At 41.3% G+C, this 15,596-nt stretch overlaps 1 protein-coding gene across 2 annotated transcripts in view; it reads left to right on the plus strand.

Annotated features, from left to right (window-relative positions):
- LOC121917248 (myosin heavy chain, cardiac muscle isoform-like) overlaps positions 1 to 15,596 on the plus strand; it is a 115,973-nt gene that overhangs the window by 24,719 nt on the left and 75,658 nt on the right. For both annotated transcript variants that reach the window (XM_042443015.1, XM_042443016.1), the window contains 3 exons: positions 4,574 to 4,677; positions 6,648 to 6,786; positions 8,960 to 9,078. In XM_042443015.1, the coding sequence (XP_042298949.1) occupies positions 4,574 to 4,677; positions 6,648 to 6,786; positions 8,960 to 9,078 (362 nt within the window). The remainder of the gene's footprint in view (positions 1 to 4,573; positions 4,678 to 6,647; positions 6,787 to 8,959; positions 9,079 to 15,596) is intronic.

A 15,596-nucleotide genomic window follows, 5' to 3' on the forward strand; every position in this document is an offset into this window, starting at 1 on the left:
TTGTGCTACATATGAAAAGGGATTCTTTTAGACTCTGTACAAGAATTGTACCCAACTGACAGTGGCAGAAGTGGAGTTCCTCATATGCCAACATTGTGCTTGCAGTAATTCTTTAATGTTCCAAGAGCAGTGTGCAAATGTGCATTGTGCATTATGTGAACACATTGAACTACATTATTGTAATTTTATTCTGCTGTAATCCTGCCTCAATCCATAGGGAGAGGCAAGAAATATAAATAAATAAATTATTATTATTATTATTATTATTATTATTATTATTATTATTATTATTATTATTACATGCTCAGAGCCAATGTATTTGCCTTCAATGCACAGTCATTATGCTATGTTGCTATCCATTATAGGAAAAACAGAACATAACTATCGGTGGATCTCAGCCATTATCTGAAGATACAGGACTAGCATTTTGTTTTGTTTTTTGTCTGTGGACATTTTTGCTTTCTATGTTGTGATTTTGAGTTGCTACAGATTGCCAAAGCCCCTAGCTATGTAGTACTTCTTCTTGTAAAAGAGTGAGGCATCCCTTTATCCATGCACTAAATTGCTGCTTGGCAAAAGCAGTAATAATCTCATTTGAGTTCTTGTCATCCAGGCAGAGTGGCCCATCTGCTAAACCCTTAACCCAGTTAGCCTTTGCTGTGGTCTAATTAAGGCAGATTAGAGGAACTGTTTCAAAGTAATTTTGTGCTAACAGGATTTGAACGCAAATATTGTACTGTGAAAATGTACCCTCCATGGTGAATTTATTCCCATGCTACCCATGCTGGCAGAGGTTGTTGCATGCATAAGCTACCATTCAAATACCACTTCAGCTGTTACAATATGTTATTCACAAGTAGTCCTGTGGGTTGAAGGGAATGGTTAACAATAATAATTTGTAGAGGACAGTTCTTATCTTTGAACATTTCTCCTGTTGTTGTAACACATTTTATCAGTCTATCTTATTTATTTATTATATATTAAAATATGTTAATCCCACCCTATACCCAGGTTTCTCAGAGTCAGGTACAATGAAATGAATTTGAAAAGTTTAAGACAATTTAAAACTGTAAGAATCATTTAAACATTTGTTGTTATTTGCTGTCAAGTTGATGTTGTCTTACAGTGACCCTATGAATGAAAGATTTCCAAGAGCTCATTTGGGATTGTCACATCATAGGGTGTACAGTAAAAGGTATTCAGGAGTTGTTTACCATGGCTAGCCACCTACCCTGCAATATTAACTCATTCACAGTTAGCTAAAGTGCCAGTGCTGCTGTCTGCCACCAGTGTCACTCCACTTGCCCAGTAGCTATTTGGCACATTTAGGCTGGCTCCTCAGCAAAAGTCTGTGTGAATTGGGAGACCCTATCAATAGCAGGGCTACCAACAACATAGCCTCTTACTTCACTGGAGCATATAGTCCCATGACCATGGAATGGTAATATCAAGGTCATGCCAATATTAAACAAATTAATAAGTTAAAACAAGGCAGTTTAAAACCAATTAAAACAGTTCAAGACTATGTAAAGACAGGAACATGTGCAGATTTAGGTGAAACCAATTACACTGCAAAGACTTTAGTAGAAAGTGCCAATAGGATCTCTAAGGGGATAGTATTCCACAACCAGGGCACCACAGAAGGTGTGGTTTTGTAGACAACTGGACTCTTCCAGTGCCATCCCTGCCATTAGGCAAAGTGAAGGTTCAGACAGCACATCTTGGGAGGCAGCAAAGAAGTGTTGGAAACAAAGCTGTGGGTGCTATATCCCCTCCCCTATAACCTCATTTTGCTGTCCTGAGGTGTGATAGAGGTTGCTCCCCCATTTCCAGTACAGTACTGAAGTAGGATTCAACAGTTACTCAGGGTGGCATCTATATATGGAAGCCCAATACCATCCTGAAGATGCCCAATTTTCTCTGGTTTTGGATTCTAACCACTGTTAGCCTTGGTTAGCATCAGAAGCAGGGGTATAGCTATTGGAGGGGTTCAAAATGACAGCACTATCCCACTCCAAATAATAATTCTGCCCCAATGAATTTTCCTTCAGCCCTCACATTTCTAGCATTGCAGAGAGTGAGATGTTGAAATTTGTTCATGCCTAGAAGTCTTTTTATTTGCTGTGTTTATATTCTCTTGTGAATTCTGCCTGCTCCCTTTTCTTTGGATGCCTAAATTGTATTTCTAAATGTTCAACTGAATCTTTAAGTTACTGCAGTGTGGGATAGGAATGGTATCCTGGTCCAAACCTTCCCCATTGCAAAGCCCTCTGTTCTGACACCGGGCAGCTGATTGCATGCATGTCCTGCTGAGCTGCCTGGCATGTTCACCGCCACAATATGTCACTTCACTATGAGGTCAGAATGAGGTGCCCAGTGAAGGTCACTTGGCCAGGCGCCCCATTTTAACTTCAAAGCAAGCAACTGGCGGCAGCAGATGAGCTGAGTGGCTCAACGGGATGCATTGAGTGTGGGAACGGAGCCACTTGGTGTGGGGACAGAGAAATCTGGATGGTCTAGAGCAACTGTTTTAAAAATCTCAACTAAGAGGGGGGAAATCCAGTTTTGGTGTTGAATGTGCTGGCCATCATCTGGCTTGCTCTCACCAGAACTGGACATTGGGCCATGTGTCGTCCCCACCAAGGCAGAAGGCTGTTGTATTTGGCTCATGCAGACAGCACCTCAAACATCAAAACTAATTAGCTAAAACACAAAAGGGCTCTGACCCTCCCCTCAAGTCCATACTGTAATGAGGGGGTAGGAGCACAAGAAAGACAAATACATATTATTCCACCATTACAGTTATAACCAGATAACTATATAATCCCACAAGAATTGCTGGTAGGCATAGCCACAGATTTAAATTAGGCAGATCTTAAAGAACAAAGATATACAATTGAGTACAACAGTTAGAATCATGAAACCCATGTATTCACCATCACTATGTACAGATGTGAGAGCTGGACAGTGAAGAAATCACATAAAAATAAAATCAGTTCAGTGGAAATGTGGTGTGGAGAAGAGTGTTGAGGATACCGTGGACAGCCAAAAAGATGAACAAATGGGTTCTTGAACAAATCAAGCCTGAAATACCCCTAGGAGCCAAGATGATTAAACTGAGGCTTTCATACTTTGGTCACATCATGAGAAGGCATGGCTCATGGGAAAAGATAATAATGCTAGGAAAGATAGAAGCTATAGAAAGAGAGGAAGGCTGCACAGCAGATAGCTAGACTCAATTAGGGGAATCACAGGCATGAATTTGCAGAATCTAAGCATTGCTGTGGGTCTTGGAGATGTCTCACTCACAGGGTCCCTGTGAGCTGAGGTTGAATTAAGGGCAATTAACAACAACAACATAGCCACAGATTAATTCATCATTAGATTTAAAACAGTAGAATCTCTTGAGCTGGTGATGGACTTTTTCTATGCTTGAATTTATATTTCTTTTCTATGTGGGATCAAAACATTAGGTCAGCTGCAAGATGAGAGCTCTTGAGAAGATTCAGGATTTATAGGATAATCAGCCGAGGCAATGCAACTGTCCTTTATCAGTTGTGGTCGAGGAAGGATCAGGAACCAGGGCTACCTATGCCACTATATTCACAGATTGTCCAAGATACAGAGCATCAGGCAGGTGAGCCTAGGGAGTTAGCTCTATAAAGCACAAGAGTCCCCTAGGTAGCACTATGTAGAGAGACCTGACTATCTGAGCACAGAAATAAAGTTAATTTGCAGTTTCACCTCAGCTTGGAATCCAAGCTCTCTGTTAACATCCTATGGTGTCAGAAGTGAATGAATGCTGGAGGCTGTATTACTTCTGCAAGAACAAGGGCTGGTGCTGAAAAGCATAAGTTGGAGCCAGGTTTTTTCAGAGTTGTTCTTCATCATGTTTTTGGTGAATAAAACTGGAAGCTGCAGGAAAAGAAGCCAGGTTTTCATAGTGCAAATATGTGATTTCTTTTCTTTTTTTAACCTCTTGGAGGTCAATCTTTCTCAGCATTTATATTGCAAGACTACAAGCCTCTACCCACTTACGAGGAGAGTGAGCCCCACAGAACCTAATAGAGAACCTAATAGGAGTTGTTTATAAATGCAGAATTATACAGTAAATGATCTGATTAGCTACACTACATAATTATACCAGTCCGATACCATTTCAGCTGCCATGCCTCCATCCTATGGAATATTGGGAGATAGAATTTCTTGAGATACATAGAACTGTGTGCCAGAGAACATTACTCCATTCTTCTGAACTATAACTATAGCAAAGAATTCCAGGTCACTCAACAAACTACAAATCCCAGATTCCAAAGGGCAGAGCCACTACAATTAAAATGGTAGCAAACTGCTGTAACTATGTAATATTGACACACTTCTAGTTTAGACACTACATCCCTAACTAAATGGGCAGAGTTTAAAACACCTCCAAACAATATTCCAACCACAGTTGCAAAGTTAGCATAAGCCTTTCCCTATCATGTTCCACTTGTGCACCATTTTCACTCATGAGATATCCATGCACCAGATCTCAAGAAGAGAAGCTCTTTTAACTTTTTTCCCCTATTTGCAGATATGCTGTTGATCTCAACTAATCCATATGACTTCCACTTCTGCTCACAAGGTGTGGTTACAGTGGACAATTTGGATGATGGGGAAGAGCTGATGGCAACCGATGTAAGATACTCATTTTTATTTGAGAATGTGTACTAGATGTGTGCTAAGGACATTGCTGTGATTAGTGATTGCAGAGCAGGGGGAGCCCCAATTAAGAAACACACAGAGACCTTATGTGGAAGAAAAAAGGCCACAATGTTATTAACTACAGCTGACAGGTGGGATTGGCCCCAGGCATGGGTCAGGATCTGGCATTGACCACCCCAACTGATGATTGATGATCCCCCATTGTCCAGTCACAGCTGGGCCCAGGAATGATAAGGGGGCATAATTTGGGCCTCAGCACTCCTTGCCCCTTGTCCCCGGGGGATGTGATAAGGGGTTCGCTCAGCACTGGCACTTCCTTTTCCATCTCAGCACCCCCAAATCCTATCGGGACTCCCAATAACCAGTGCTCCGCAGCACAAGTAGCCATGCCCACCAGATCCCGGACCCATGCTGCGGCCCCCAGAAAGTTATGACCATGCTGCCCACAGTCACACCACATGACAGTGGCCTGGTGGGGAGATCCAAGCCAGAATGGACACTCTGACTGTCCATGTGGCCTTAAATAGGCCCGGCCCAGCAGTCATTGCATCCAGAAGTCCCACCCCTTCCGGCACCCGGGCCAATCCTGGCCCATTTCTGGTTCCCGGAACATGCTGGGAAATGTAGTTCCCCGGGGCTGGATGTCCCACCTCCCTGTACCCAGCCCAGCCAATTTGGGCTGTCCATGGGCCCTGGCACAGCCTGGGAAATCAAGGTGCTGGGGCCAGGCTTAGAGAGAGCCATGGAAGCAACTGAAGTTCCCCGGCACCTTGCAAATGGGCCAACCCATTGAGTCAGGCAGCTGGGCTTGATGTTGCATGCCATTCATGGCCAATACATCTTCAGCCCAGAGAAATCTCATCGTAGCATAGACCAGTAGTTGAACATCATTGTATTATCGAGCTATAACATCCAAAAAAGAGAAAATGTTATATTAGTATGCAGACTTGCTTTCTCCTTAAGCCTAAATTCTCTTCTTCCATTACATCATTTCAGAATAGGAGCAGTAAGGATGTACAGACACAGTCTTGGAGGCTGTAGGTTTTCATTACATTTTGAATGCTCAAGGAAATCACTGTGGAATCTTTCCACATGTACAGATGTTGTGAGAAAACTCACTGACTTTGTTCTCAAATATCAGATGTATCAGTGCTCAAAAATCTGAAGTCTTGTTCTGAGGCAGTGTTTATGATCACATTGTCTTTATATAAACAGAAATGGGTAATCTGTCTCTCTCCAGTTGTTGCTGGACGGCAAATCCCATCACCCCCAGGCAGGATTGACAATGATGGAGGACAAACAAAAGTGCACTCCATCAGCTTCTGGAAATCACATGTTCCCCATCCCTGTAATAAACCAAGTGAGGGGTAGGGGAGCTATGAAGAAAAAAGCATTAGGAATAAATAGTTTGCTTTGATGTTAGCTCTATATGACCACCATAACCTTGCTCATTCAAATATCTATGGTTGGCCTGAAGCACTCTCCAGGTAGCATCTGCATATTGCAGATGTGAATGGTACAGAGATCTACAGAAATATTCTTGGCAACTGTTTCCCAACTCTGGCACTTCCATTTCTCTTGGGGTTCACCAGCAATTCACATGATAGTCTTCTGCAGGAATGTGTGCATAATGATATGCTTATTCTAAAATTTCAGGGGAGTAGCACGATCTCCAAAAGAAAAACAACAGTCATTTTATTTTTTTAAAAAAATTATAATTGGTTTTAGTGCCGTTAACCATGCCATACATTTGGGAAATAAGAGAGGCGGAAAATAAATAATAGTGGCTTCTTGTTCAACTAGTTTCTGTTTCAAAAGATCAATACCGAACAAGTACAAACACCAGCCATGCAGTGAGAGAGCTCCAGAAAATAAAGCTGCATGTTGTTTGAGAAAGAGAGAAAAGACAAAATGTCCTGTTCTCCCCCCTCCTTTCCCCCCAGCAAGCCATGGATATTTTGGGCTTTGTTGCGGAAGAAAAATATGGTGCCTACAAGCTCACAGGTGCCATTATGCACTTTGGAAACATGAAATTTAAACAGAGGCCCAGGGAGGAGCAAGCAGAGGCTGATGGCACTGAAAGTAAGTGTTTCCCTATCTGTTCACCAAGATTTTATCTGTATTATATTAAAATGTAAACCTGCAGGTGATGCTTCCTTTGTGTTTAGTTTTATCTGTTGAAAGACATGGTTGTATATGTTATGTGGCTTGACCTGAGGTCCTTAAACTAAAATAATTCCTTAGATGTGGCGGAGAACACTTTCTCCTTAGTAGTGCTGCAGGAATATTAGTAGTTGGTTCCGTTGGCTTCCTCATACATATTGGACACATCTGGGGTGTTGCAAATTTGCCTCACACAAAATGTTGTGGACCAGCCTAATAGAAACCAATCCTATTGACACAATCATATCCAATAATCCTACACCACAGATTTCTCTGGATGATATCTCAATGTGTGGACCAGCGAGAGAGTGGAATTGTTCATCACACCAGTATCAATGTATCAATTGTTCATCACACCAGTATCAATGTAATGTGCATTAATCCTTTTCACACACTTTCTCAGACTTAGATAACATGGTAAAAATGGTTTGTGGAGTTTATGATTAAAAAAACCCCCAAAACCCTATATGGAGTCTATGACGTTTAAGATTAAGGTTAACAACACCCATTCACATGTCTACATTTTGATAGCCTCAGGCCAGCAGCAGAAGCAGATTTATTGAGACTTTGGTGGGATGCTTGGCTTGGTGGCCTAGATTGTATTGATTGTCTGCACACAAAATGAAATACTCTCAAATGCAAAACTGGTCCTAAGCAGAGTGAGGCAGCTGCCTCAGGTGGCAGCTACCAGACCCTGGGGACTCATTTCTCCAGAGTCCTTGATCTAGTCGAGCGCTGTCACACAGCCTGTTCTATGACCCTTAAATCAGTCTACTGTGTTCAGAAGTGGTGGAAGATACTATTCTGTTGCCAGCATTGAAGCATGATTCAACTACAAATTCATGTAGAATATAGAGGATGCCATCTTGTCTTTTTTCCAAATGGAATGCTCACACTTACTGTAAGGATCTATTAATAACATCTACCATGTAGATGCTACACAAATGCTAGACAGATCCTACGCAAATATCAGGCATTTTCATGTGTGAGGTAGCCCCAAATCACAAAATGAGGTTACTTGTTTTCCTTTCTGTCAGTGGCATGAGAGTGATGTGAGTGAAACTCATTAGGAAAGATGTCTTTATAGGGAACTGGGGGTGCCACTTTTTATTTACTTCACACTGCTAAATGTTTCTGTGAGTGCTTTCAGGAAGACAACTGCCAGCACTACCAGTCAAAACACACTGTGCAGTTATTCTGTTTTCCCTTCCTTAATGGATTTTTTGTGGTATAATACAAATATGGAAGAAGTTGGAAAACATAGAAGATGTTATCTGTGCTTTCTTTTCTGGAGACACCTTGTGAGTAAATATAAGGCTGCACAGGTGCATGGTGAAAGACTGGCACAAATTAGTGACAGGTACAAACTGTGACTTCCCCTGATAATCTTAATAATGAAGTTGAAATTGTGTCCTTTTATAACATTTTAATTCAGTTGATTTTGTTCCTGGCCCTTGATGTTTTGCTGGCCATATCCCCTACAAAGAAAAATATTTAAAATTCTCCTTCCTTTTTGATATACCCCTGCTCTTGCATTATCTCACAATGCTGTTGCAAGCATTGCTAAGAAAAGTACATGTGCTTATTATACTTAAAATGCTATGGATCATACTTATTTGATGTAGATTTACCAGTTTTTCTACAATCTTATCTGGAGCATGAAAATCCCATACACTTTGTACTATGAGCTACTTCACCTCTTCCTCAGTCATCTTGGTCAGACTTTATTCTCTTGTCTTTATTTCCACATGGCCTATCATTTCCATGTGACTAGGATCATACACTCTCCAAGCAGGGGTTCTGACACTTCTGCATAGAGCCAAGATTATTCTCTAGGGGGTAAACAAATGTCAAACCACCGAAATGGATAAACTTTCTAATATAAACAGTGGAGGTGAGACAAACATAAAATGATTTTAGGAAGTATCTGTGATGTGAAGATCTAAGGTTTATTTGTTGGGACTATAAAGGCATTACAGTGTTATTGCATTTTATTATTTTGTTTTAAGTTGTGCATTTTGGATCTAGTAAAGGTAAGTATAAATTATAAATTATCCAATTGCAGATCATCTTATCTTTATCTCTCTTGCAGGTGCTGACAAAGCTGCTTACTTGATGGGTGTTAACTCTTCCGATATGATCAAGGGTTTGGTGCATCCTAGAGTGAAAGTTGGGAATGAGTATGTCACCAAAGGCCAAAGTGTAGAACAGGTAAGGAGACCTTTTATATTAGGGGCAGGAATGGGCTGAATTTAGCTCTAACAGCCATTTTTCCACCTTTCCTCAACCCTGTAAAAGTGGTGAACCCCTCATTTTTAATTTCTTGTGATTTTTTTTTGCCCCAAGCAATAAACTAATATTTTTGAGATCAATTGTGTATTGTGTTTGATGCTCTATAACCCGCTGAGAGTGGTCATAGGAGGTCAAACGCAAACTACATAATTGTTTGAGTGTTGGAACAGGAGATCAGGATTTGAATCCCCACTCAGCCATGGAAATCCACTGGTTGGCCTTGGTCAAGTTAAACTCTTTCAGCCTAAAAAGAATGCAGTGACAAAGGTCCTCTGAACAAAGCTTGCCAGGAAAAGCCTATGATAGGGTTTCTGTAGGTTAGATTCAACTTGAAGGCATATAACAACGAAACAACAACTACAATCACGCAAGGAACCAAGAAATGGTTGTGATTTTTGACTGATTTTTGGCTCAAAACGATACAAAAATGGTGCTGTGTGGGCTGCTGTAGGGGAAAATTGACCCTCCACACCTCCAGTGGCTGCCTGTGTTTAGACCAACATAGTACAGCCTGATACTAACTTTGTAGAGACTAATTTCTCAGCTCTGTAAGCAGGAGCATCACATAATATTTTAAAGATCTGGGGTTCCACTTCCATCTTCATCAGCACCTGACTAGGCAGGCCAGCAGTTGAAGTACTCAACCTAGCAGAATCCACCTACAGCCAGACACCAGAATGCTTGGGAAGAGCCTTTATATACAGGCCTCCCACGCCTTACCCAAACTTTTTTGAGATCTGTCAAAATCTCATGAAATTTCAGGGAAGACCTCAGGAAGCCTTTACTTGTGTGGCACAGTATCAATCTGCTAGAAGCTATTGCCATGTCAGGCACTGGTGATTGAACAGCTAGACAGGCAACAGTCATTGCTGGCTTCTTTTTTTACTAAAGTTCAGTAACTTTTGTGCTTTTGTAAAAAACTGGGGAATTAGGTGGCACAACAATGGGTGGACGGGAGTGCATAATATTTGTTCTCCCAATTTTCTGTGTAGAGCAAGTAGGTAAGTTCCTGGTAGAACCTGGGAATCTTTCTTTTGGGGTAGCCAAAAACCTGATCCATAAAGACTCTTGGGTTCTCAAGACAATGGCCTAAATTCTACTGGTATTTCCCCAGAGGTATGCCTTATGTCTGGAATCCCGTTAGTGTATTATAATGACTTAAATTCAATTTATGCTTTCATAATCCAGTTTTGAGGTCACTACAGAATGCAGGTCTGACTGCAAAATGACCATAATTTCTCCAAATCAGCCTCTTCCAATGTGGCAGCCCCTAAGAAGATAGCTATTCCCTGGTCACTGAAGAGGAGTTCAGCAGAGACACATCTAACAATGCTCCTGTCACTAGTTACCTATTAACATCAATTGTTTATACTGCATTTTTTTCCAATTTAATCTTAACTGTTCCTAATAATAAATCTTAATTACCTCAAACAGGACAAGTTTCCAGTTATACTTAATGCATCTTATATGCACAAAATTCTTCTCAAGTGTTATTTTGCTTATCCCTATTATTAATCTGGACCATTATTTGGACTATTTCAAAATAAACAATAACAATGTTAGCTGAACCATTGCAGATTATCGGCCTGATAACTGAATCTTACCTAAAAAATTATCCAATGGCCATGCATGACTTTGCTGCATGCATCTCTGCAAGGTTTATTCACGGTTGAGACTGTGAGACCCAGGGCTCTGTGAGTTATTAATGCTTATGTTACAACAGCCAAATCATTGGTTACCCTGGACAATTAAAAAAAGCAGTAAACTATGGGAACATATTAGGAACTGTGATGATTTCTGTCCAAGAAATATATTGCCTGGCTCTGAATAACCCACATCCCTGAATTACTCACATGGATTACATTCATTCCAATGTTATAGATGAATAAAATAAAAACTAATTAATTTTCTTGAAGCCATATATTGCATTTGGTGCTAAATTAAGATTTGTACCAAGTGTTCTAGTTCAACACTTTTTGTATTGGCTAGGATTGTCAGATTTTAACATGCTGGCTGGAATTACAGTGAATAGATGTTCATGGAACATCTACTTCAATGGTATAGGTCAAAGAAGGGAGGTACAGCAAGTGAGGTTCAGTCCTGGGCTAAAAATATTGCTGTCAATGCCAGGTCATGGAACGATAAAGCAACTGCTATCCAGAACTTTATCCATGCCAGCTTGGCTTGCACGACAGAGATTGGTTTGGATGTGGCTGGTGTGTGTATTGGAGGGTAATCTCTCTCAGTTTTTCCCACCAAGATACTCTGGAGAGGCCATGTTTGTTATCAGTCCATCCACCTGAACAAATATGCTGCTGTCTGCTGAGTTTGAGTGTACACACCTGATTTTGAGTGGCTGGGACAAATAAGGGATTCTGCTAGTATGTCAACCCCCTGCTGCTTAACATTCTCCCTTCTTCAGCTAGTGTTTTTGCTGGTGTTCTCTCCACTTGTGGTACTTGGATACATCAATATCCATGCTAAGATTGCTCTGTTAGGAGTGCCTCAAAGATATGGTCACCATGACAACTAAGGGTCTGTTCCAAGAGGTATCAGGGACACTCATGCAGTTGGCCACACTCTGGACCTTATTTTCTGTCCTGGTTGGAATGATGGTGATCTTGGTGTGGAGAAACATTCCATAATTCCATCATCAGTCTCAGTTCATTACAAGGTTTAATTTAGATGCAAGGAACTTGGAGCTTTTACAGATATGGGGAGCTGATTGAGATGGTCTGCCACAGAACCGTGATTCAAAGTTTCCTGATGGCTCTTGGGGACTTTTCTTTTGCCTTGACAAGTGATTGTGTCAAAGCTCTGGTCGACCTCTGGAATGGGGAAATGACAAGAGTGGTGGGCACAATAACTCCCAAGGAAGCTTCCTGGTTCTCTTGGGAGATAGCAGCAACAAAATAAGTGAGACCGCTACTAGAGTGATGATGGTGGAAAACTCAGAGTGAGCCTGACTGAACACAGACCACAGCCTATTTGGAAGCTTATTTTGTGGCATTGGTTGCTGCAAAAAAAATAAATAAATAAAATCTCTGATAGCATCATGTTTTTAAAGAGCCACCCAGTGGAGCTGTTTCTAATATTTAGAGATCTCGTATATCCTGGCCTATGAGCAGAATCTAGACTACTCAATAGTCTGCAGTGAACAATTTGTTAAACATTTGGCAGATAAAATTGCCCAGAACCATTCTAACTTGGATGCTATAGTGAATCTAGGCCCAGTAGATATGACATTGGCTCTTGGTTGTTCAATGTTAATGGATACTTTTCCATTTGTGCATCCCAAGGATTTGGAGAGGATCCTTGGAAGAGGTGAAAGCTGTGGCATGTGTGTTAGATCCTTGCCCTCCCAGGCTTAACCAAAAAGCCAAGAGGGACTGGCAGAGTGGGTATTGTGGGTTTTCAATGCCTCTCTCCAGGAAAGCAGGGTTTCAACATGCCTAAAGGAAGCAGTTGTGAGACCTTGTTTTAAAAATGGCCACTCTGAGTCCCACTCAGTTAAATAATTACCAGCTATTTCTGAGCAAAGTATTGGGACTTAACTGGAATATGTGGAGGCCTCCTAGCTCCAGGAGTTCTTGGATTACATAGGTCATCTAGATCCATTTCAGTCTGGCTTCAGGCTTGGTTATGGGATGACAATAGCTTTGTTTGCTTTGTTGGATGACTTTTGTCAGGAACTGGATAGTGGGAGTGTGGCCCTGCTAATTCTGCTGGATCCCTCAGTAGATTTTAATAACCCCAGTAGAATGGGACTTGGAGGCACTGATATTCAGTGACCCTTTCCGGAGAGGTGAGCCCAGAAGGTGGTGCAGTGGGACTCCTGTTTGACTCCCTGACCATTGTCTTGTGTAGTTCCAAAGTTTCTGTTTTATACTTCTTCGTATTTAACTTCAGCTGGCTCAGATCGCTGCAGCCAGATACTTAAAAACCAGTCAAGAGGCTGGTTACAACACCTTTCTTACAAACACTCCACGGACTTCAGAACATAATTCAAAGTGCTGGTTATGACCTATAAAGCCTTATACATCTTGGGACCCTATCTTCTAAGGCTCTAAGGCCTTCTTTTGATCCCACCATTTTTTCAGACATGTTTTAGAGAACTTGTGGGAGGACTTTTGGCATGTCTGCTCACAGATTCTGGAATTCCCTTTCTAAGGAGGCTAGGCTGGCTCCCACTTTGCTGTTCTTTCATCATCTGGTGAAGACTTTTCTATTCCAGCAAGCTTTGTAGGCTGATTGCTTTAGTGTTCAACTGTTTTTATTCTTTGCTTCAAATCAATGCTTTAAATTGTTTTAATTTTATGGGCAGTTTAATACTATTTCAGTCATAACGTTTTGCATTTTTTAGCCACATGTGTTTTTATATGTCGTTTGTTTTATTTAGTAAGCTTCCTTTACTTTCCCCTCTGCAGAAGTGGCTGGGTGTAAATAAAGTAACAGAATGTAATTGCTGTGGCATACCCTCTAACTGTTATCATTGGGCAGGGATAGTTCTCTGTCATCCCACATTTTCAGCTGCTTTTAAAATGTCCTGGCTTATCTCTCTTCCAGATGGGCCCATAATTGGACTTCACTGTCCCAATCTTATTTTGAGGATGTTCAGACTTCTAGAATCTATAAGGATAAATATTTTATCAGAGCTAGAATCTTTGACCTTTATTCTTATGAAAATCTGCATGCTAGCCAATGGCAAGTGTTTTTCCCATGGTGTAGCCTTCTAAAGATAGAACAATACTTTCAGCAGTATTTTTGAGATCTAACCTTTGTTGTTCTCAGAAAAGCTTTTAATGCTTTCCATTTTCAAACAGTGCTATCCACTCATCTGGAGAGAGGATATAAAGGGATCCTTTATACACAACAATTATGTAGCTATGGTTGTGAGGGAATGGAAGACCTTGGTCCAAAACACACTGCAGAAATAATCCAGTTTGAGATTGCTTTAACTGCCCTGGCTCAATGCTGGAGAATCCTGGGAATTGTAGTTTATTGTGGCACAAGAGGTCTCTGTCAGAGAAGGCTAAGGGTCGTACAAAACTACGGTTCCCAGGCTTCCTTAGAATTGAGCCAATGCAATTAAAGTGGTGTCAAGATAGATTATTTCTGCAGCATGTTTTCAAGCCTAGTTCACTATTTATTATACTGTACTGCCCTCGTGTCTAGTGACCCCTGGAACACATTTCATGGGAGATCTCCAGAGAGTGAAGCTGGGTTGGTCGTTTTCTGATATTATTTGTGACGTGTTGGCTGATCGTTTTAAATCCATCACAAGATTGCCACCTTTGCAGTAGCAGCGCAAAAGTACCACTGCAACTTCTTGAAGACATAGCAGTGGATTGAAAAGGAGATCAGTTGTTGTAGTTGAGATTATTATTGTTGGCTCAATATTTTATCCAGTAACCTTTTGTTTGCTTTTTGATTTTCATCCTGTGTCTAATGCAATTGTAATTTTGTTACCAACACATGACATATTGTACTAGATACATTGTTTTGTTAGATGTTTTGTAATGGACATTATCACACAGACAAATAAAAACTATGGCCCAGGACAGACAGGCCCTTTGTGGTGTGACGGTGATGCAACTAGGGTTAGGGACCATGTGGCAACCACACGATCTCTAACCCTAGAATGTACTGGTGGCACTACAATGGCGTTGCCCCATGTACACGGGTGCTGCCATTGTGATGTAACAGATGCATAGCGTCTGCATGTCGCGCTGTGCCAGTTACGTCACAAGTGCACCATTGGAGCATTCGCGACATAACAATGGCAGCGGGAAAAGAACCCAGTTTTCCCAGGTTCTTTTGCTTCCGGAGGGAAGCTGCATGGTTTAGCAGCTGCGGCTTCCCTTTGGAGGAAATTAGGCTGCCGGCAGGCTGCCCTTTTCTGGCGGTTTGTACCGTGCCAATATTATCCTCTCTCCTCCTCCTCCTCTTAATGTTTTCCCTCTTTGCTTTGAACTTAATTCACTTGCTGCAAACTGAGTTCAAAGTGCAAAGTAGTTTGGACTCAATTGACTCAGCATGGAGGAGAGGAGAAGAGAAGGTGGAACTTCTCCTTTTCCTTTAGATTCAGGCAAAAGCAAATTGCTATAGCCTCTCCAAGGTTGTGTGGTCTTCCTTCATTAATACTTTTGCTGTCTTGATGGAACTCCAGTGGTGCTTAGTCTTATGTGTCTTCATTTTCATCTGTGAAATGTTGGAAAGTATGTTGTGATTCTCCAGGTCTCTGAATAGAGAGACAAATCACAAGGCTGAGTAGCACTGGAGGAAGTGATTTGTTTAATTTTTGCATGTGACATGGCTGGATCTGCAGTTTTCCATTTCCTGGGATTTCAGGGCCCAAACTTGATCATGGCTGGGATACAACAGGCAAGTGTTGAGCCCTAGGAGAGGAATTGCTTCTGGGCCAGCTGATTGTGGAA

The sequence above is a fragment of the Sceloporus undulatus genome, unplaced genomic scaffold (assembly GCF_019175285.1).
Source record: "Sceloporus undulatus isolate JIND9_A2432 ecotype Alabama unplaced genomic scaffold, SceUnd_v1.1 scaffold_13, whole genome shotgun sequence".
In the NCBI taxonomy this organism is placed as follows: domain Eukaryota; kingdom Metazoa; phylum Chordata; class Lepidosauria; order Squamata; family Phrynosomatidae; genus Sceloporus; species Sceloporus undulatus.